Raw genomic sequence first — 24,464 nt, 5'->3', positions numbered from 1 at the left:
CCTGTAAGCAACTCCAGTGACCTCATTAGTTCACTGAGGTAGATAGGGGGACCATTGTTTGTTAGTATACTGTCAGGTCCTTGTCTGAGATGAACAGATGTTTGTTCATAGCTCTCCAAGGAAAGTCACACAGCAAGCCCATAGCATAGAGTACTTCTGATTAGAAAGAGCATGCATGTTCACAGACACCCCCATAGATAGGTAGGTAGATAGATAGATAGATAGATAGATAGATAGATAGATAGATAGATGAGAAAATGAAATAATGGAATGGATATATGGTGATAATTGATGAATTACCTATAGAGATTACAGATGATGATAGATAGATAGATGATAGTAGATAGATAGATAGATGATAGGTAGATAGATAGATGATAGATAGATGATAAATGATTAGATAGATGATAGATAGATATAGATAGATAGATAGATGATAGATAGATGACAGATAGATAGATGATAGATAGATGATAAATGATTAGATAGATTAGATAGATAGATAGATAGATAGATGATAGGTAGATAGATAGACGATAGATAGATGATAAATGATTAGATAGATTAGATAGATAGATAGATAGATAGATGATAGATAGATGATAATCTGTATGTATACATATATAATGTAGTAACACCTGTAGATGGCTATTTTAGGCATATATGACCATAATATTCATATTTCCTAATCCATTTTCATAAAATTTTTAGACTTGGAAAGCAAAAAAATCTTGGATGTCTCCAATAAAAGTAAAGCCACTATTTTAAGGACTAGGGAGGTGGCTCAGTGAGTCTAATGTTTGCTGCACAAACATGAGGACCTGAGTTTGGATCCCCAGCACCCACATGAGAAGGCAAGCATGATAGTGTATGACTGTAATCTCCACACTTGAAATCCCAGTGCTGGGAGGTGGAGGCAGGAGAATACTGGGAATCTTGAGACTCATTGGCCAGCCAGTTTAGTCAGTTAGTGAGATCTGGGTTTAGTAAGAGATCCTGTCTCATAAAGTGAAGTGCACCTGGAAGGCAGAGGCAGGTGGATCTCTGTGAGTTCAAGGTCACAGCCTAGTGGTCTACATAGTGAGTTCCAGGACAGCTGGGGCTACAGGGAGACCCTGTCTCAAAAAAATCTCCCCTCAAAGAAAATGTCTTGCAGACATAGCCACAGGCCAGTCCAATGGAGGCGATGTCTCATTTGAGGTCCCCTCTTCCCAAGTGTGTCCAATTAACAATTGAGGCTACCTAACACAGAGAGTAATTGAGAAGACACACACTGTTTAACTCTCTCCCACACACACACACACACACACACACACACACACACACACACACACGCACACACACACAAGGGTCATGGCTCAATACTATCCTAAGCATGAAAGGAAGAGGCTCCGGGAGTTCACCCCTGATCCCACTATCCAAAAACAAATTGTTAAAAAAGTTCACAACCCACTTCTCAGGGACACACATGGACACATATGCTCCCTTCCATGCTGTTGACAGCTAGATCATATGGTGACCAAACCCTTCATCTGGATGTTGGAGTAGAGAAGGAGAAAAGGAAATGGGAAATTGAGGAACAGAGGCAGGAGAGAATGATAGGAAACATGGGGATTTGGGAAGGAAAAGGGAGTCCCTCAGCCATGGGTCTGATTGAGATCTCTCACTAGCCGAGAATCAAGAATTCCAGCACCATTAACATTTTCTGTGAAGGCTGCCAGTACGGACGACATCCTTTTCATATATAGATATTTTATGTTGAAATAGCAATGACCCAGGCTTAGGGCCTGAATAGTATATGAACTCATCCCTCTCCCAGACATCTTGGACTCTCTCAATCAAGACTGTTTACTTTGCTCACAGTGAGAATATCCAAACTTCTCTGCAGCCCTATGATCTAGAGTTTTACCATATCAATCATAACCCTGTCAGGTGCCCCTTTGATCTCATTTAGTTCCTCAGTGACCCTTTGAAAACAATAGCTTCAAAACCCACCCAAATGGTATATGCAGGTAACTGTAAAGACAATGAAGTGAAGCTCTTCTTCTAGAAACACACACAAGCTCTTGGGTATGCCTACTTTGTTTCTAACCACCTCTTCCCTCTTAACCCTTATGCTTATTCCTTTTAAAAAGTTCCAACTGTGCTTTACAGTGGTTTGTCCTGAAATTATTTTCTTAATTGAAGCCAAGAATCCTGGGTCTGCCTAAGTAGAGGCCTCTGAAAAGAACTCGGGCTGCTGAGGGACCAGTGTGGAGCTGTCTCTCCATCTCTGCTTCTGCTGAGTAATAGAAGACTGGTTGATGTTGCAACGTCATTCCATAATAACGTAGGTTAGACTCCTTAAGCTCATATGCCCAGCACACATTCAGAGATAAGATTTAAATCAAGAGCTAATTCAAGCTCTCTTTCTAAAGTCCGTCTAAGCTTCCAACCTCTGTCTTTAAGACAGAGTGAGTACTGCTCAACACGGACATATCCACAGTGTGTATTGAGCACCACAAGGAAAGCATTATGGTTGATTTCAACATCTGATACCTTTTCACAAGGTTGTTATGGGAAGCAAATGAAATATGTAAATGGAGCTTGTGAATATAAAGGGCTATATGGATATATTACCATCATAAATAGTAACCTTAGAGTTCACTAATGGTGTGCTAAATATAATCATGCTAATTACTGTTAACAATTATTGCCAGCAATTTATCAAAGCCCATGATTCAGTGAAACATGTTTTCACATGGAATTGATCCAAGGGTGATTAGTCCTCAGAATTGCTCAAAGCATCCTATGAAAGAACTCAGTAATTATGTATTAAAACGGGATTAACAGTGATTGGAGCAACATCTTCCAAGTCTACAGTGCAACTTGGGCTTCTCCATGATGTTGAGTTCTCTGCTATTCTTAGGATCTGGGCCAGGGGTCACATAATTATGAGCTTAGCTGTGCTCCGTGGAGAATGTCCATCCCTGCCTAGGAAGGCATGTGTATGAATGAAAAGGAGAGCCTTAGGTCACAGTGTCTTTGCCTTTCAGTTCTCTGAGAAGCTTTCCTTATCACACTTGGTTACAACGTTTAGTTCCAGGAGTCAATGAATACATCACCGGTCACCAGAAGACAGGAAGAAGTTATTTCCACAGTTCTTTGGCAGTGTAAAAGCAGCAAAGTCATATTACACTTAACCATACACTGTCATCTGGTGTATGGCCAACAGAAGGTACCGGAGAAATTCTAATAATGGGTATGCCTCAAAATTAAGGAAACTATGCATGGTCTGAAACTCTGTTTGGAATGATTTCCAAGTTGTAACTTTTTTCCTCTCTCCTTTCTGTCAGTAAAATATATGGCCACTATGAAAGATTTATTAAAGTTTTCACCTGAGAAAACATTTCTGGAAGAAAAACAGCATTGCTTCTGAATTCTGCATCCTTAGACATATATGTTAAACCCTGATGATGTGTAAAAATCAACAATGTATTTTACATTTCAGAACAATTGACCTTCAGTATTTCAAAGTCAGGGTAACACACTGTCATTGACCCTTAATACTATGAACAGTACAGGTCAGATGGTAGATCTGAGTCTAAACATCAGGCATATAATTTTTAAAAACATATTTTATTATTTTTATTTTTTTGTTCATGAGTGTATTGTCTGCATGTGTGTAAGTGCACCTGTGTCATGCAATGCCCACGGAGGTCAGAAGAGGGGGTTGGATCCCCTAGAACTGGAATTACAAATGGTTCCTAGCCACCATGTGGGTTCTGGGAATTGAACCTGGGTCTTCTGCAAGAACAATCACTGCTCTTAACCTCTGAGTCATCTCTCCAGCCCCAGGCATACACTTTTATGATCCACTATAGAGGTCCAATGTTCTCTTTCCTTGCTAACAGGCCAATCGAAAGAGTAAATGTGTGCCCTTTGTCTGGCAAGCCCAACTGAAGGTAGTTGTAATGATTATAGCAGTAACCTGAGTTGTTTGTCCTGGCATGACAGAGCCTGTTCTCTGTTGGAATTCCATTTAAAACATACACACACACAGAGTTCAGCAGTCATGAAAAAGAAATGCTCAATTTTAATTTCATTTCTCATATCCAAATTTAAGCTGCTTCTCCTCCCCACCAAGAATGCCCTTGGATCACACTGGATCCAGGTCAGCTGGGGCTACAGGCTATTTAAGTTTACAAACGGATTTAAACAAATCAATTAAAATTAAGTAATTCAGAAGTTAGCTCTTAGTTACACTAGCCTCTGTCCAAGTGCTCAACTACCACACATTGGACAGAGCAGATTTACAACATTTCCATCCTCGCAGCGAATTCTGCTAGCAGGCAGGCACATTAGCCTGTGAACTACATGCCACTAGATAGCTATGAATGTGACCCAACACATTGGTAGACCACAACATCATGCAGCAATGTCAGAAGGCTGAGTACCCTTGATAGAACCTTCCTTTTGCCAAACTTTAAAGTTCTCATTGAAAGGTGAGTTCACCCTACTTTCCTGATTCTAACCCTGATATTCAACAGCTTCCCCATTATGCAAATAAGTTCACCCTTCAGAGACCCATAAGGAAGATACTAAGGAACTAAGACAGCTAGCTGGAACACTTGAATAGAAGAGGCCTTTCTCTCATTTCTGTGATCCTATAAGAGAGAAATCTCTCTAGCTACCTCGACCTTCTCTAGGAGGTAGACACAGAGAAATCTGCCCTTAAATAAATCTAGTTACTGTGCACTGCTCCTGCCTGCTAGCTTTCTCTAAATGTGAAGAAGAAAAAAGTAATATTTACTTAGAACAGCTCCTAAATGCAACATACAGTTTTTGATGCATTAATAAGCAACATCAGTAACAAAAGAGCCAGCTGCAACACTCAACCTTCAGTATTTCCACACAGACAACCAATACTGCGCCAGTTCCCGCTGTATGTATAAAATAGCAAAAAACAAAAACCACACACACAAAAACTCAGGTTCTGGAAATGCCTGGGTTTAAATATTGGATTTTCTACTTACAAGCAGAATAGTATTGAGCAAATCCTTAACCATTTTGTATCTCAGCTTCCTCACATAAGAATTAGAGAGTTATTGTGAAGGCTACATTAGTTACTTTATACACAGCACTTAATACGTGTCCAATAAAACCTAACTAACCTTGTTCAAGTTTCACTCAAAAGCATAAATATCAGCAGGGAACACCTTTAATCTCAGTACTTGGGAGGCAGAGGCAGGTGTAATTCTGTGAGATTGAGGTTAGCCTGGTTTACATAGTGAGTTCCAAGCCAGATGGGCTACAAGGAGCCCCTGTCTCAACAAACAAACTACAAACCATAAGTATCGCATGATGTGTCCCCTTCAAGGCAGTCATCTCTGGCCTTCCCCAGGTGTTGTCATGTCTACATGAGCGTTTGTCAGCAAAGCTTCTGACCAAGCCAGCTAGGAGAAGCAAAGAATCCCACACTTTTCCCTCCAGCTTCTCTTCATTGGGTTGCTGTAGGCTGGAGTCTAAGTGGAAAAAAAGAGCAAATCCTTCCCCAAATAAACGATAAAATACCAAGTCATCTCTTAACAAGCTGGGGACCACTGCTCTATGAAGAGTGAGTCACAGCACCATTCCATTCACACCCATGATCTGTGATGTCCTAGCTCAGCAAGGAGTGTGTGTTAAGACACATTCTGAGTGGCTAGTCCACACATGAGTTTTTCAGCATGTCACCACCTTCTAAAGCCACTTAATGCACTATGAGCATCTAGGCCCTCAGCTCTTATCTCCTCTACTTCTGTCTGCCACACCAGCTCATCTCTTCACTGCTAAATCTACTCGTGATTTTTCATAAGCAGGTTCATTTTTCTCCAGTTCCCAACCAACCCAGACTGAGGTTACACATTCAATACATCCCCATCAACCCCATGACACTTGAAAGGAGTGGTGGTTCCTGAACACACTATGGGCGTATTCCCACATGGCTCTCTCAGACCTCTGATTCTGAGGTCCACAGCACTCCTCAGAACTTGTGCTTTCCCCACAGACCTGCGATCAGCTCCTGGGTGGGCTCTTCTCCCACCATCAGGCTCAATGTTCCTTCAGTGGACGGCTCCAATCTTAGATAAAAGCCCTCATTCTAACCAATCTTGCCAGACCCCAGCTCAGCCCCCAACTACAGGCCACAGCCCAGGGATTTCACGGGACCTGCTTGCTCATCCCAGTCTTCCTAATCCCCTCTCTCAATGTACAAAAACTCTCATACACTGTACTAATTCCAATAGTCACTTCCCTCCTCAGAACTACCATTCCCAGAAGTCTAATTATTCATAAGTCTAATCTGAATTCTGCCTTGGTTCTGGAACTTTTTACAGCATCCCAACCCAGCCTGGGTTCTGGGTCAAGGTCTTTCTGACCTGGTACCTTTGTCAACAACTGGATGTGAGACAGAGTATCTTACAATTATTTTTTAGTAACTAACAAAAACACCCAGAAAATTTCAGACTCATGAATTGTCAAGACATCACAGTATTAAAACAGCCATATCAGAACATCATGATGAGATAAACAGAAACACAATTCCATTTATTTTTTAGAACTTTCTATCTTTTCAAAATAAACTAGCTCAAGACAGAAAATGTCAAAAAAGAAAACTGAACCGGTCATCCAGCCAGGTTTCCGTCTGTCTCCTTGGACAAGCCTACCTCGAACCACTGCCCGTGGGACTGCATCTTGAGGATGACACAGGGGTCTGGCTTGGAAAGAGCGTCTCTGTCAGAAATGCTTTTGCATGCCACACGCAGCTCGACTTTGGTCAGGCAGGGGCTGTTAAAGATTCCCAGCGTGTTGGCAGCTGACTCATAAATGTTGCTCATCTTCTTCATTCTGTGTTAGGAAATAAAAAGAAATGAAAAAAAAGGAAAAAGAAAAAGACGTGCCTGTCACTGCGATATTCGTTAAAGGAGGAAGCCTCCCTCCCAATCGCTATTCAGGAAATTGTTCAATACACGGTTTTGAATGTTTGAAAGTATTTATTATCTCACTTTCTAACAGACTGGCACTGTTTCTGTGAAACAAGTAACAAATAAACAACCCCCTCCCCGCAAAAAACCCTCCAAAACAGATGCTGGTACACTTGGCTAAGAACACTGTTTTCCTGTATGATTTGCATAGTAAAATTTTTAGTCTGTGAAATAAAATTAATGAATTAGTGTAATAGACTAAAAAACATCCAGTTCTATATTAAGCACACTACATACGAATTTTTAAATATTGTGAGCTAATCAATTTAATCACATCCCAATTCATCTTTTATAATTTTTGTGTGATATATGGTGTGTGCATGTGGGACTCTGGAAATGTGTAGCATGGAGTATGTGAGGTCAGAGGACGATTTTATGGAGTTGGTTCTATACTTCCAGGAAAGTCTTGGAACCGACCAGGCATGCACAGCAAGTACCTTTACCTGCTGAGGCATCTTGCTGGCCCCTCAAATTTTTTGAACTCCCTAAAAATCCAACTCTCCTCCCGTGTATTGGAACAAAGAATTTATTGACCTATCTGTGAAAGTCATCCAAGTTTCCCACCCCTAAACTCTGGCTCACTTTCCAAGATGCCCTCAGCAAGCCAGCCCCAAGGCAGCTGCAGCAAATTATTTCCTTCCTCAAATGCCCCCTTTCCTTCTAGTCCCACCTGTCACATCAGGACTCAGAATCAGAAGGAGGATCAATGAGTGGGAAGCCTCTCATTCTGAACTCAGGGAAACAGCAGGTGTCCACCAGCCTGACCAAACACCTTTTACAGTAAAGCTTCGCATTGTTCAGTCAGGGCCACTGATGCTCTCCACCTCCTCTGAAGAGGACAGGCTTATGAAGACTCTGGAAGAGTCTCTCAAGAATGAAACTCTCATAGAATGCTATGTCCTTGTAGATTCAGTAGGAAAAACAGCAATGGCTTCCTGAACCTTACTTGGAATTGGTGCCTCACAGCGAAATCTCTTCTGTGAAATGAAGACAGTTCTTCCCTATCTCCTTCCTTTCCTCCACAGTATTTAGTTTGTCCTTATTTCTTATCAGTTCAAATAAGCACACCATGCCACCTTCTTCAAGGGATGATGGCTGTGCCTCAGGTTCTCACACAGACACATGTACAGAGACACACATACATAGAGAGACACGCCAGGACGGTTTTTCTGATGCACAGGCATGTACATTCATTTACTTACTATCTGCGGTTGCTCTTACTTCAGTGGCTGAACTGAGCAGTTGAAACAGAGCCTGCAGGGCCAAGAGGGCCTGAAATATTTACTGTGTAGTCAGAAAATATTTGCCAAGCCCAGCTCTAAAAAGTCAGGTAAGGTGAATTTGCGATTGAGGGAAATTGCAATTCTGTTTTAAAAGTGTTGGAATTAGTCTGAGGATGAAGGCAGCTCTGTCTTCTACCAAACTGAATGCTAATAGGGACTTGGGGACATTTGTTTGTACGTATTAGAAAATTCAAGCTCAGAGCAGATTGGCTGCTTGCCCGTGTCACATAATTATTCTAATGGCAGAGCTGGAACTGCAAGCCAGCACCCTACCTCCCAGCCCAGTTCTATTTACAACATGTAAAACCTTCAACTACACAAACACTCAAACCTACCAAGGAACAATGGATTCAACAAACATCCTTAATTTACATCAACCTCCACACAGTCATATTTCCTATTTTGAAACAAATGTTACTCTAATATAGAAAGCAAGCAGATTGTAAATCCACCGCTTAATAAATTATTGTCCCTGTATTTTTAAAAGTTGTGGGCAACACGAGAGACAAAGCACGGCTGCAACGAAATCCATTACAAAGCAAAGGGAGGGGAAGAAAGAATCGGCTCGGATGGAGAGGGCTTGTGAATGGCACGTTGGGAAGCATGTTTGGGACTCTGTTTGGCATCTTTTTAAGAAGAACTGTTTATCTTTCCAACAGTATTTTCCTGAACTCTGACTCCCCAATGCACTGATGGGTTCCTTGAATCCACAGTGCTCTCCTGCCATTCTGATGGCTCTCTGTCTCTAGGATCCAGCCTTATCTGGTCTAACTATCCCTTTACAGGTACACGACCACACCAATCTCCTTCCAGATGCACAGCCTCCATAAAGAGGAAACAAACATTCTCCAGAGAGTAGGGTATCTTCCCTAATGCCAGTCTTAATTGTGAGGTATAATGCAAAATGCTTTATCAAACAGAAAAGTAGTTGTAGGTTTGAATCCTTAAACCCTAGCTCCTCTCTTCACATGAACACTAAAAAAGACTTCTAACCCGCAGGATGGTAACACCCAGCATGAAGAGTTTCTGTAAAGAGTATATAAAATAATGTCTGTAAGCACTTTGTACACTATTGGGTCCATAGCAAATGCTTGTAAAGTGGTTGCTATTATTCATCTGAACTGGATTTTCTCAGGAGAAAAATCATTTATCTCCTACAATCAGCAAGAAATATCTTAGATTTCTCACTACTACTTTAAGAGTTCCGCCCATTCCTTTAAAGACCTTCTGCCTTTGATGTCTATAACATCTGGTTGGACCTCCCTCTTATACCACATGGCCACTTCTCAAATCATCAGTTTACCTGAGGAGCCATATGCATGAGCTACTATTTCTCACAGGTTCACAAAGCAGATACTAAAACAATGGTGCCTGTTCTCCTGACACTGTGAGGCTGAGTTTTTTACTTCCAAGGACCTGTCATTTATTCTTTTATCAGTGTTCTTTCCAAAGCTGTGCTTGGCTCCTGGGAATCACATATTTCACAGAAGCCACATCTGGGTCCATATGTCAAATGGTCATGTGACGTGTGTGATTCACAAGTGATCTGATGGAAACTGCTGGAATCCCACAGTACAGATGGCTCCACAGTCTCATTTGCCCTCAGTTACCTGTTTTCAGCTTACAACACTTTTTTCACATGTATCTTGTTAAGTGGGCATCAGATGATGACATGTAGTTTTAGCTATCCTACCTCCACAAATAGATTACTGCTAAGACATCGCTGATTGAATGTAATACAGTCAGGCAGACAAGAAACCACCATGTCAAAGAGACAAGAAGTCTGCTCCCAGTATGAGCCGGCCACCTCATCTGCTTTAAAATGGTAGCAAGATTATTATATGTGTACAAAGTTGCCCAAAACAATTGAAAATTATCAGAACTTCTTCAAATATGAGTATCGTATACAACTATTAATGACATATCTCACATTAAGGGTAAACTACATACTGAAATATTAGATAACAATAGTAAACTAACTTACTCATTTATTATTTGATTTTAGACAGGCTCTCATGTAGTCCAGGCTGTCCTTGAACACCCTATTTGATTGAGAACCACCTTGAACTCCTGATTCCCCTGTTTCTCTCTCCAAAGTGCCAGGATTACTGCCATGCCCCACAACTACAGCTTATGTGGTACTTGGTATTGAACTAGGACTTCATGCATGTTAGGCAAGCACTTAAGCAAGCTCCATCACCGGCCCAACAATTATAAGTTTAAACAGTTTATAAATGAGTAAACAAACTGCCTGCACATGTTCAGATATTTTTGAATTAATGGAATATATACTCTAGAGTTTCTCCGATTTTTCTTTTAAGCAGTGGGAAAGATTTGAATTACTTGGAGCTGGGAAGTGGAAATGATGGAATAAGTACTCACTAAAGAGTAGTCTGGTACCAATTATGACAGGTGGACTGGAGAAGAGAAAAGCATGTGATTATATAAAACCATTATGCTAGTCGTTAATTATTCTCCCCCTCTCTATTGATTGCCCTTCCTTGTGCTAAGGGCTCTAAAAGGCTGACCTTCATTGATTGCAAGCACATTGCTGGCAACTTAACTGTCAAGTTTGACTAAAGTGATACAGACCTGGAAAGGGGGAGAGAGGACACAGCGTATTTCTTCTCAGCTTCTCTCCTGGACCACAGGTTCTATCCGGCAGACAACGCAACCTCTAAGCCTTGGCTCTCATGTCCCCGCCCCGCCCCTTACCACTTTAGGGTCATGAGTTAGCAATGCTTTCTTGCCCATCTTACTAAGGTGGGTGTCATAGAAGCAAAGCATTATAGGAATGGAAAGAATGCAGATACACTTGGTTAATTGAACAGGGAAGGGAAGGGAAGGGAAGGGAAGGGAAGGGAAGGGAAGGGAAGGGAAGGAAGAAGGGGGTCTTGGGTAGAGTGCAGCTTCATCCTTCCATGGGGCTCCAGAATGTAGCTTTCACCAGGTTTTGACTTACCTTAGAGAAGAAGTTCAGCTTCTTCTAGACCCATGTATCAGTCATGCTGGGGTTGGGAAGGTATAAATTCAGAGTCTTTCCCCATTCTCCAGGAACAAGGCAGTTTTGAGCCATTAGAAGTCAACACTTACTACTATTGGGAGATGATACACTAACTGGATAAAGGAGATCCAAGCAGAGTACCAACAGAGTCTATTTCACCACAGTGGAAGCCTGCCTATCGGTTTTCTTAACTCTGGACAAATCACTATAAATGTTCATTTTAGTAAAAAGTCAACAGAGATGATTCTATTTTCTCCTTAGAAGAGAACTACATTAGAGCAGTACGGCGGGAAAGAAAGCCAGAAGTGACATTGATGTGGGAATGCTAGGGTGTCTTCGAGAACTATGGAGCCTTTTTTAGGGGGATAGAGTCCCAGAAACTTGAGGATCACCAAAGTCCCACTGGCTTTTAGGTTCTTGTCTCACAAATACAAAGAATGAAATTCACAGACCTCAGAAGGCAAGTTTGAGAAAGAAGTTTATTATAGACTCATAGGTAGGAGCTTAAAAGAGAGAACGGAGGCTGGAGAAATGGCTCCGTTCCCAGCACCTGCATTCAGTAGCTCACAATGGCCCATAACATCAGTTCCAGGTGATCTGATACCTTCTTCTAGGGTCCGCAGGCACCTGTACACACATGGTGTAAACTCATGAAGGCACATACACATACTCATATCAATCAATCAGTCAATCTTGACAGTGAGAGAGAGATAGAGAGAGAGAGAGAGAGGAGAGAGAGAGAGAGAGAGAGCCCTTGTACAGCAGGAGGGGGTCCTAGGAAAGAAAGTACCGTCAAGCTGCTAATCTGTGGGTGTTTTAAAAGATTTAGATCAGCAACTGGAATGAAGTATGGGAAGGAGAATGAGCTGGCCAGTCCAGTGGCCCAACCAGGTACCCCAGTGCCTTGTCTCAGTTTTGATCACAGTCAAGTATAGCTTTCAGGCAGAGGTGTTCACTTAGGAGCTAGCAAAGGAACAGGAACCAGGATGGTCTTCCGGCATTCCTGGCCTCCAGCAAGGACATTCTTGGAACTGCTGCTTTAGGGTCCCTGCCCTACTTGACCAGTTTCTGTCTCTTGCTCTCATCTCTATGGTAGATGCCTACTTCCTGGTATTCATGTACTGTGTGGCCTTCTCTCAAGTGAGGGTGGGCCTGTAATTTGCTTTTAACATAAAATACGGCAAAAGGAATGGAATGGCTGTTTAGCAATTTTGCTGCATTAGTTAGTGACACCATCTTGTTCATAAAACTCTGGCCCCTATTGGCTTTGATAAAAAGGACTTAGGCAAGGAACTAAAAACAGACTTCAGCCAATGGCTAACAAGAAATTGAGTCATATACACTCAAAGGAAAGGAATTTTCCAACAAACATGTGAGCTCACAGATGTATCATTTCCCAATCAAACTTCAGATGAGACAGCAGCCCTGGCCGGTACCCAGGTTACAGCCTTGCAAGACTCTGAAACAGTAAATAAAAGTAGCTTATGACATAAGCCTGGACCACAGAAACAGGGTGACAACTATTCTCTGGTTTTGGTAATATGATTATGGAGCAACAGATGATAATGAACAGATTCACGAGGTACTCTAGGGTGTTTGTATGTACATGTAGGCATATATGTATATGTGTGCTTATGTGTTTCTGTGCATCACATACATATATTCCTTTGAATCGGGGGCTATTTCTTCTATCTATTGCATCCCTTAAACCTTATTATCATCTTGAGAATATCTGTAAACCTGTGATGACACCAACCCCACCTTCATCTCAGGATATTGGGTATAGGAAAGAAATCTAGAGTGACTAAAGGTGAGTTTCCCAACTCCTCGCCATTATACTCAGGTCTCTGGCGGATCTCTCTGTCCAAGTGGAAATGAAATCCAGATATACTGGAGTACGTGAATACCTGAGCATGCCCAGAGGGAACAGTGACCCTGACCTTTGGAGACACACAGGCCACTGAAGTAAAATTGTTTGGTCTTGGTCCAGCTGAAGCTCATGACTGAAAGGTGATCACAGAATATGGCCCTGTCAATGAGTGATCAGCTACTTCCATGGTCTTGGAAAAGTGGAGTAAACAAGTAATTTCACACTCTGCTAGAGAACAGGATTAATATGGCCAGATTATCAATACATTTTCCATGGCCTATTTAAATCCTCTTTGTTGCCTTTCATACAATACCCTGGTTTTACAGAGACTAATGTCTGCTGAGAATTATTGTGATGAAAGCCGACTTTTGGCCAATTTTAGAAGTAAATTATAATTGTCCTTCTACTCAGATAATTTAAGTTATAAAAAAAAAAACCACCACTTCAGCATATCCACACTCTCTTACAGGACATACTGATCCTGAAACTTAATTAGTTTCTGAATGAGTTACAAACAACACCAAGACAATAGAGAGCTCAAGAGGGAAGGAAATCAGCTGGAGCTCACAGGGGAACCAATTGAGCAGAGCTAGTCTTAAAACTGTTAAGAATGAGTGCATAATCACTGTTCTGCTTGCAGGGGCATTATTCAGCCTTTAAAATGTCACAGTAAATCCAAGGAAGGCGGTGTGCTGGATGTTACCCGCCATGCAAAATTTCAATCTCAATTCCATAACTGTGTATGGGGGATCTGCTAGATGCCTGGTGCTATGCTGGAGAGCGGAGGCTGCGAACACCCATGCAATTGCCCAGAGAAAAGTCAGGAGCTACTACTCCACAGATACCTGTTCATCCTTTTCCTAGTTCACATCCCTTGATCTACTCTAGGTTAACAGTAGATCTATCATTCTTAGGTAGCAAGCACCACATAGGGGTCAGTAAGGCATGGTGGTGCATCTGCCCAAAGATTCCACACTAGAGCAGTGCTTCTCAGGTTTTACCTGATTGCCATTCTCTAGTGGAGCTTGTTAAATTGTGGTTTCTATTTCAAGAGTCTAAAGTGGGGCCTAAGATGCTCTTGATCTTGATGGCCAATGGATCACATCTTCAGCAGCAGATTAAGAACAAACAGAGGATGGGGGCAGCAAATTGACTCAATGGATAAAGGTGCTTGCCGCCATGCCTTGAAGCCAGAGTTCAATCCTCAGGTCCTACGTGATGGAAGGAAAGAATCAATGCCTACAAGTTGACCTCCACAGGTGTGTGAGCCCTCTCTAAAGAAATAAATAATGTATTTAGTTTTTTAAATCTTTTTTTTTTAAGTATGGGGGCTGGGGAAATACCTACCATTAAAGTGCTTGTTGTGCAAGCTCGAACACCTCAGTTTGAGCTCCAGAACGCATGTAGAAAAACCACATAAGTGAGTGTGGACCTAGCATTGGAGTAAGTGTGTTTGAATCCCTACTCAGATTCACTGGCTGTATGATCTTCAGCAGTTTGCATGAATCTGTGTCTCAGCTTTACAGTCTTTAAGGCAAAAGAAATAACAATTCCCGTTTGTAGTCTTCAGATTTAATGAATGAATCTACATACAGTTCTCAGCAGATTACCTGATCTATAGGCAGTATTTTTTTAATTTTATTATTTTTATTTAATGTGTATGCATGTATTGCCTGCATGTAGGCAAGTGTTGTGCAATGCCCGTAAAGGTCAGAAGAGGCTGTCAGATCCTCTGAGACTGCAGTTAAGGACAGTTGTTAGCTGCCACGTGGGTGCTGGGATACGAACCCGTGTCTTCTGCAAGAACAACCAGTGTTCTTAACTGCTGAGCCATCTCTCCAGGAATATTTTAATATTTTATAGGATTATTGCTAATTTTAATCACCCCCACTAAATCCACATAATATTTTTAAAGCCTTACATATCTGCCAAGCATTCAGCAATTAAGTCATCAGAGCCACAGGATAATGCTATGGGTCCCAGTGAAGAGGACCTTTTCCCAGGGAAGTAACTGCAGCTTAAAGTGGGACAAACACTGCACACAGATACCCAGCCACAAAGCAATACCACCAAACAGACAAAAATCCAGTAACTGTTCAGGGGCTGAAATGAAGGTCTTTAACCACTATGTTATACAGCCTTTCTGATGGTTAGCTGTTTAAGATGTTTCAAGGAAAAAGAGGTAAGCGGGGACTTAAACCACATACCTCCCAAAATTCTCTGAACTCATCTGGTGCCCCTGAAAATCATGCCATTTATTCCCTTCTCCCTGAGTCTTCTCCCAAACTTACAGCTCCCTACCATCACAGACTTCTGGACTTTTGGAATCCCCCACTTTCAGAAAGAGCCCTTTATTAATCTGTACTCTGGGTCTCATTCTCATAACTGTAATCTTTACTTACCTAGTTTACTCCTCCAAGTTATAGTAAAACGAACAGTTTTAACAGAAAGTCAGGAAAAACAGAATAAGAGAAACGCTGTGGCGTCTGTTTTCCAGCCTGTTCACTATACAATAAGCTATCCATCACTGTCATTTATGTTTATATATTAGTCATTATTGTTTTTGAGACAGGCTCTAACTCTGTATCCCAGGTTGATCTGGAACTTGCTATTAGCCCAGGCTGGCCTCAGACTTGCAGCAATTCTCTTGCTTCAACCCTCCAAGTGCTGGAATTGGAGAGGTGAGTCACAATACCTGACTATTCATCTTTAAAAATAAGGGAAAAATATCTTTGCCATGCATGCCCAAGGTCCTGGCTTCAGTCCTCAGCAAAACTAACTAAATGAATGAATAAATAAATAACCAGTAAATGTGGTGGACTAGAAGCAAGTAGGACCTTCCACCTTCTCTGCAATTTGACTAAAACATCATGGAAACAACTTGTCAGAGAGTTGGGTGACCATAGACAATGAACTTGGGTAGACCCAGAGACTCCGATTACTGGAACAGAGAGTTAAGAAGAATGTATCGAGTACAAGATCCATGCAAACTCAAGCAGAAAAAAACCCAGCACAGACCTGTGGAAATGGGCAGCAGGCCCCAATCTTAGTTGCAGAATTATCGGCAGGTGATTACTGCTGGGTGAGGAAGAGCTCATCTTCTTAAAGGGAGGGACTCCAGATAGGCTGACTAGATCCCAGTGGATGAACTTGCACTGAGGGACATCTGGGGACACTAACATTACATGATAGGCCTTAACACAAATGACAGAATGTATGAACTCCAGTTTGGTGGGGGGGGGGATGGGGAGGGACCCCAGGGAAAGGGGAAGGGGGCGTAAAGATGATTTTATGTATAAAATGCACAAAAATTCAATAAAAAGTTTGTAAAAATAAAGAAGAATGCATCAGGAGAGGAGACGGCTGACAGAAAGGAAAAGAGAGATTAGTGGGCAAAATAGGCAGAAACAGATGCCGACCCAAAGGGCATTCTAACTTAGCTGATCTTGGAATTACTTGGTGGGATTGGGGTAGTAAACTTGGAAAGGAGTGGCACTCACTTTAAGACTGGCAGCTCCAGGTGCTAGCTAAAGAGGTCAGGAGACTGAGCAGACACCTACAAACTGTATACAGGGCTGGACCTCAGAAAACCATAGACCTAAGCTGAGCATGGTGACTCACACTGCAATGCCTACACACGTGGAGACGGAGGCAGGAAGATTCCTGTGAGTTCAGGGCCAGCGTGGGTGACAGAGTCTGACCTTGATTCAAGTGATATTAATAATATTTTTTTTAAAAAAGAAAGAAAACCGTAGTTGTGGGCATGGAACCCATGCTCCCTCCACTGTTTATGCTTAGTTGACCCACTCTCCATGTGGGCATCACAGGGGCTTCTGGGATCCAGTGGAACTTGATGTTAGTGGGGCCTGGGGATTCACTCAGCTAATCCATCCAGAGTAAACCCCTACCTGGGGAACATTGGTTCCAAGCAAGAGGGATGGAAACAAAGCTATTCATCCAGCTCTGGCCCCAAGCCATTTCCACTGCAACTGGCAAATAACAACAAAAATAATAGGTAAATACCCACCAGGCTTTACTCTCTTCAAGGAGTGTGTAATCCAAGAAAAGACAGGAAAAGGGGAGACTGGGAGAAATAGTGATTATCAGCTCTTGTCCAAATGACCACCCCAATGTAGACATTTGTTTAAAAGCAAACCTCTTTCTATTTTTATATTTGCTGACATCTGTTTTTCTTGTCATATATATATGAACATATATATTCATATGTATGTGTGTGTGTTACTCTTTCTTCTACTCTAATAATAATCAAATTATTTATTCTCTCTCATTTGGGTATGACATGTGTTTTGCGTGTATGTATGTGGTGTATGCCTGTGGGACATGCACACAAGTATGTGGGTGTGTGCACCTGTACATGTGCATGTGGAGGGCAGAGGAAGACATTAGTTGACTTCCTCTATTGTTCTCTGGCTTACTTACTTAAGACAAAGTATCTTACTGAACCAGAGGCTCTCCTGCTTGGCCACACTGACTGGCCAGCAAGCTCTTGGGATTTGCCTGTCTCTGGCTGCAGTGCTTGGGGGTGCAGGCATGCACAGCCATGTCCCTTTTTTAAGGTGTTGGGGATTTGAACTTGGGTCCTCATGCTTGTAGAGAAAGTGCTCATATTCACAGAATCATATCCTTGGCCATCACTTTCTCTTTTTAAGGTACAGCCTTCATTTTCTAGCTTTCTCACTTTTCAGTTCTTTATATTCTGGTTTTTGTCTCACATCCCCCATTTTTTAAATCATCTTTTTAAACTTTTCGGTTTACCTGATTTCTGCACCATTCCTGTTGTGAAGAATAAATTCATTAAATAGCCTTTAAATAACCCTTTCAAGTTATATATTATTGATAAAAATAAAGGAAAAAGCCAGGCATGGTGGCACACACCTTTAATCCCAGACTCGAGAGGCAGAGGCAGGCAGATCTCTGTGAGTTCAAGGCCAGCCTGGTCTACATAGTGGTTCCAGGACAGCTGGGGCTACAGGGAGACCCTGTCTCAAAAAGACAAAAAGACAAAAAAAAAAACAGAGGAGAAATCACAGAGGTTGAACCCCATATACTCTGTTGTCTGTAACCCACTTGCCTAATCTAGTAAACACACCCTAGTCTTGTGATACCAATAGAGAAAGCAGGACTCTCAGATTCTGACACAATACACGCTACATCAAAATACACCTGTCACCACCAAATAAGAAAGACTCTCCACAATATCCAACTGGAAACATATTCAATACTTCAAAACAATCTAATCTCCTAAAATACACTGTCAAGAGAAGGCTGTTCTCTAAAACGTTCTCCACTAGATGTGCAAATCTCAACGAAGAACTACAGCACATATGAAAAGACAAGTCAACATGACTCCTCCAAAACACCATTATTCTCCGGCACCTGACACCAAAGACTCGAAGTGAATGAAATGCCAGATAAAGAATTCAAACAATGGGGCTGGAGAGATGCTCAGTGCTTAAGAGCACTGGCAGCTCTCAAGGGGACCTGGGTTTGAGTCCCAGCACCTACATGGTGGCTGACAGTCTGTAACTCCAGTTCTTGGGGAATCCAATGCCTTCTTCTGACCTCTGTGGGCATTGCCCAATGTGGGTGTACTTACACACATGCAGGCAGTACACTCCTATACGTAAAATAAAAATAATTAAAAAAGGAATTCAAATAATTTTTAATAACCAATGAATAATGTGATGGCTAATCCTATGTCAACTTGACTGGATGTGGGATTAACTGAGATGAGAGAGATCTTCTTAATTGGATCATCTGAAGCTGGAAGACATGCCTTGAGTGTGGGTGTTACCTTCTTATAGCAGCCCATATAAAAGGCCATGGCAGAGGAGAACACCTGGTTTCTTGTGGCTTGCCTTCTCTCTCACTGGTGAGTTCGTCTTGCTGCTATAGACTGAAGACTAGCTGATCTTTTGGAATTCATCAGACCTTCAGCGCCAGACTGGGACTACTGAGGCATCCAGCCTTGTGGACTGAGAGACTACGGATTCTCAGCCTCTCCAGTGTGGTGCAGCCATTGTTAGACTGCTTGGACTCTATCCTGTTAAGCTGATAAATCTCTATACATATATATTCATCCTACCAGTTCTGTTTCTTTAGAGAACCCTGACTAATATAAATAATTTTAAGAAAATATAGACAAGTAATTGAACAAATCAAGAAAAATAATGTATTATATGAATAGGTAGATCATTAAAGAGAGAGGTTTTGAAAAATAATCAGGAAATGAAAAATTCAATCAGACCATGTTTTAAAAATTGGAATAGAAAGCCTCCTTCAACCGATAAGACCAGGCCAAAGCAAGTTCTGGGGCTTGAAGATAAGGTTGATAAATCAGAATATTCAGGCATTAATAAAGGAAAAAAATGTATCAACATAACACATGAGATCTTTAGAACATTATTAAAAGACCAAACTTACATGGTTGGGATGTTGCAGAAGACACTGAGGCATCAACTATTCAGTGCCACATTAGCAGAAAATTTCCCAAACCTTGAGAAAGTTGAATAACTAGGAACAAAAGGCATTTAGAATCCCAAACAGAACATTTTCAGATATTATAATTAAAGCGTCAACAGAAAGAATAAAGAAAGAACACTGAAATCTGTAAGAGAGGCGTACAAAAGAAAACCTATCGAAAAGAGCAGATTTCTTAACAGAAATTCTGAAGACTGGAAGAGTATGGAATGATGTTTCACATCTCCATGAGAACTAGATTACTCTATCAGGCAAAACTATCCTTCAAAATTTAAGAGAAAACAAAGATCTTCCTAGACAAGTGTAAACTAAAGAAATTCATGGCAACTAAGCCAGTGCTGTAGAAAACACTGAAAGGAGTCATATACACAGAAGAGGAGGCAAACACGATGACAAGGGAGCAGGAGAGAAGAGTCTCCAGTAGAACAAGACACAAGCATCTGAGGATTAGGAAAGAATCGTACATTAGAGGCCCAAAAGACTGACAAAAATTACATCATACTTTTCAGTTATAATCCTGAATGTAAATGGTCTTTATTTTTATCCTCCGATTTAAATACACTGAACAGCTGATAAGAATAAAGAAAACATTCATTTGTTTTCTTTGGGAAGAAACACAGCCAACTCAAAGACATATACAGACTGAAAGTGAAGGATGGGAGTGGAACCCCAAGCAAACAGAAAGTGGGAGCCAGCAGGAGCAGCTATGCTCATATCTTCCAAAGCAGACTTTTAAAACCAAAATTAGCCAGAAAAGACAAAGGTCACCATATGTTAGTAAACAGAACAATACATCAAGGAGCTGGCACGATTGCAAATGTACATGCACTGAACATTAATGCACCCAGTTTCACAAAACAAATACTACTGAACATGAAGGGACAGCTATATCCAAATTACTGGGTAAGTTTAATATCCACTCTCAAAAACAGATTGGTCATCCAGACCAAAAAAGACACAGAGCAACAATAAAATGGAGTCAAAAACATTACAGACCAAATGGGATTATCAGATGTGTGAACAATATTCCAACCAACTGCAGAATATACATACTTTCTAGCAGCTCATAGAAGGCTCTTCAAAATCAGTATTTTAGGCCACACAGCCAGTGTTAGCAAGGAAAATTGAAATAATTGATTTGAGTCTTACTAGATCATAAGATAATAAAACTAGAAATCAACAAGAGCCATGGCAGGACCATGCTCATGGAGGAGGAATGATGTGCCTTGAATGACCAGGGGAGTATCAACGGAATGGGGAAGTTAAAAAATTCCTAGAATAAAATAAGAATGGAAAAATAATGGATCAAAGATCTAGGGGATACAGTAGAGGAAGTCCTAAGGGAGAAATTTATACCTTAAAAAAATCAGAGATTTCAAAAAACAATGACTACTCAAAGTATGATGAAAATAAGACAGAAAGCCAAATGCAAATGTTGAGGGAACGAAATAATAAATATCAGAGATGAAATTAATGGAATAGCATCTGAAAAACAATGCCAGTAGGCAGGTGTGCTTTGAAAAGATTAGCAAGACAACTGCAGCCAGCCAAAAGGAGAGAGAAGACACAAAGTGACGGTTACAGGTGAAAAGGCAAACATACAGCAGATTTTCTAAAATCCCAAAGATAAGTATGAATCATTTTGAGAAGTTATACTCTAGCAAAATCCATAATAAATAAGCGAATAAACTTTGAGTCATATATGATCTAATGAATTGAAGTTGAGAGAAACCTAAAGAGATTGACAACAAGTAAGACTGATGTAGTAACAAAACTCCTTCCAGGACAGCTGGGGCTACAGGGAGACCCTGTCTCAAAAAGATCCCAGGATCCGACTGATTCACTAGTGAACTTTGCCAGATCTTCACAGATAAACCAACACCAGTGTTTCTCAAATTATTCCACTAAACAAAGAACATTTCCACACTCATTCTGTGAACCCAGAGTTACTCTGATACACAGACTAAATAAGAACATAATGACAATAAAATGAATATTTGATGCACTATCACTAAATTGGCGTCATTCTATGGATGCAAGGAGGGTTCAAAACATGCCAATGAAAACCTAGATGTACTATGTAATTATAGTCAGAAACAAAATCACATGATTATCTCAATAGATAAAGAAAAAGCTTTTGGCAATAGTCAATATTGCTTCATGATAAAAATCCCAAAGAAACTAGTCATAAAGGATCACATGTCAACATTTTAAAGGCTTTACGTGACTGAACTATCTCAGCTAAACTAACCTAGCCTAAGTTACTCCATTTTGCCCAAAGCAGTCATTTCAGGAGAAGTGCCTTTTACCCTACTTATGAAAGATACCCAGAAGGAAGAAGCAACTTTGAATTCTGAGATATGGCCTGACCACATACCACAGGGTGTTGTAATCTAGGCCTACAGATAACTAACCACTTACTCGCTTCTGTAAACCTGCTTTGCTTACCCAAGCCCGAGTCCACACAATAACTAATGGTTGACTGGCAAATTCGAAGTTTGCTATGTTCAAATTTTGCTGTGTTGGAGAAACCTGATTGGCCCCCTTGTTGTTCTGCTTTCTGTAATCCTATAAATATTCTGGCCAACTGGTGCTCGGGGCTGCTTCTATTCCTGACATAGACAGCCTGGTCAGCCGAAATAAAACTTTACCTTGCTACTTGCAATTAAGAGGTGCTGGTGATTTTTATTCAGAATCCGGCATATAATAATGACAAACTCATAGCCAACTTTATACTCAGTGGGGGAAAACTAAAAGCATTTTCGCTGAAATCAGCAAAGACATTCTCTTCACTCTTATTCAATATAGTGCTTGAATTTTTATCCAGGCAATAAGGCATGAAAAGAGGCAAAAGGAACCCGAATACAGAAGAAATAAAACTATCCCTACTTGCACATGGTATGATCCTGTCTTTAAAAGACTGTACAGACTTCCCAAACATTTTAGATCTGATAAACACTTTAAACAAAGCAGCAAGATAGAAAGTCAATACACAAAATCAGTAACTTTTTATAAACCAATGAGGAACCTGCTGAGATAGAAATCAGGATGTAAGCCTCATTCACAATGGCTCAGAAAGAATTAAGTGCCTAGGAACAAACCTAACCAAGATGGTAAAATACATAATAGAAATTATAAAACCCTGAAGAAACAAATTGCAGAAACTCTAGAATATGGAAAAGAACTTCCATGCTCATGGATTGGCAGAACTGGCATTCATAAAAAGAGCATATTGCTAAAAGTATATGTACAGGTTCAGTATCTTTACCATTAAAATACTATGGACATTCATCACAGAACTAGAAAAAATAGTCCAAAAATTCATATGGCAGCACAAAAGATCCCTAATAGAACAATCTCAAACAAAAGCTACAGCTATCACGATATCCCATTTTAACTGTGTGGTATTGGTATAAAAACAGAAATGAAAACAAAACAGAAGTAGTTGAAGATCAAGGAAGCAACCCAGGGAACTACAAACCATTTGATTCATAACAAAAATGCAAATAATATATGGTGGAGAAGCACAGCCTCTTTAACAAAACTGCATATCAACACATAGATTATAACTAGACCCCTATTCTCACCCTCTACAAGAATCAACTTTAATAAGTGTACCAAAGACCTTAATATAAGGCCTGAACCTTTGAAACTACTAGAGGAAAACAGGAGAAACACTTCAATATATAGATGGGGGCAATGAGTTCTTGACTAGAACGCCAATAGCTTAGGAAACAACAGCAAGAATACAAAACTGGGATTGCATCAAACTTAAAACCTTCTATTTGGAAAAGAAAATCAAAAGAGTGAAGAGACAGCCTACAGAATAGGGAAAATCTTTAGCAGCTATTCATCTGACAGAGGATTAATACCCAAAATATGTAAAGAACAAAAATAACTAATGCTAAAAAAAAGTAATCCAATCAACAAATGGGCAAATGAACTGAAACAGATACTTTTCAAAAGGATGAGAACAAATGTTCCATGCATACATGAACACAAAATATTCAACATCTTTAGCCATCATGGAAAGGCAAAAAAGAACCACAAAGAGATTCTAGTTTACCTCAGTCAAAATGACCAACATCAAGGAGGAAAAAAGCTGAAAATGACCTAGGAAATAGGAGTGGCTCTATACACGGTAGCTGTAAATGTAACTTACTGCAACCACTATGGAAATTAATATGGAATTCTTTCAAAATTAAAGCCAGAACTACAATATGATTCAGCTATACCATCCCTGAGCATATCACAGTCAGTATATCACACAGATACCTATACATCCCTACAATATGATCTAGCTATAGCACCCCTCAGTATACGCCCAATGTCAGCAGGCCATAGAGGTACCTTATGTCTACAATTATCGTGATGGCTGCTCACTACAGCCAAGTTTGGGAATGAACCTAGATGACAACCAATAGATGAATGGATAAAGATGTAGCTTATGCATACAACTAAGTATTTATCTAGCCATAAAGAATAAGATAATGCTGTTGATACAAAAATGGATGCACCTGGAGATCATCATGTTAGATGAGTAATACAGACTCAAAGAAACCTATATTGTATTTTCTCTTATAGGTGGAATCAGGGAGCAAAGTGAGGACTGAAAGTAGAATTAGGACTATTAGGAAAGAAGAAAGGGATCAGAGGGAAAGTGGGGGCCAATATGAGAAGATTATAGGGGGATGAATATTGTGGGAGACAGGCTTGAGCCTAGGGTGAAAGTCTTATTGACAGCCATACAGCAGGCCTGAGGCAACACCCCTACCGCTGGAGCCACAAGGAATGCCTTGTGA

General features: G+C 40.7%; 1 protein-coding gene across 5 annotated transcripts in view; it reads right to left on the bottom strand.

Annotated features, from left to right (window-relative positions):
* The window catches only part of Cpne4 (copine 4), a 592,536-nt gene that overhangs the window by 428,219 nt on the left and 139,853 nt on the right, over window positions 1–24,464 (bottom strand). For 4 of the 5 annotated variants that reach the window (XM_008825090.2, XM_008825091.3, XM_029559677.1 and 1 more), the window contains exon 2: window positions 6,687–6,867. In XM_008825090.2, coding sequence (XP_008823312.1) covers window positions 6,687–6,867 — 181 coding nt within the window. Of the gene's footprint in view, window positions 1–6,686; window positions 6,868–8,206; window positions 8,372–24,464 lie in introns of those variants that run through there. The other variant, XM_008825093.3, reaches the window with a different exon arrangement.

Source organism: Nannospalax galili, unplaced genomic scaffold, assembly GCF_000622305.1.
Source record: "Nannospalax galili isolate Female #2095 unplaced genomic scaffold, S.galili_v1.0 scaffold369, whole genome shotgun sequence".
NCBI lineage: Eukaryota > Metazoa > Chordata > Mammalia > Rodentia > Spalacidae > Nannospalax > Nannospalax galili.
This window is presented reverse-complemented; position numbering and strand designations above follow the sequence as displayed.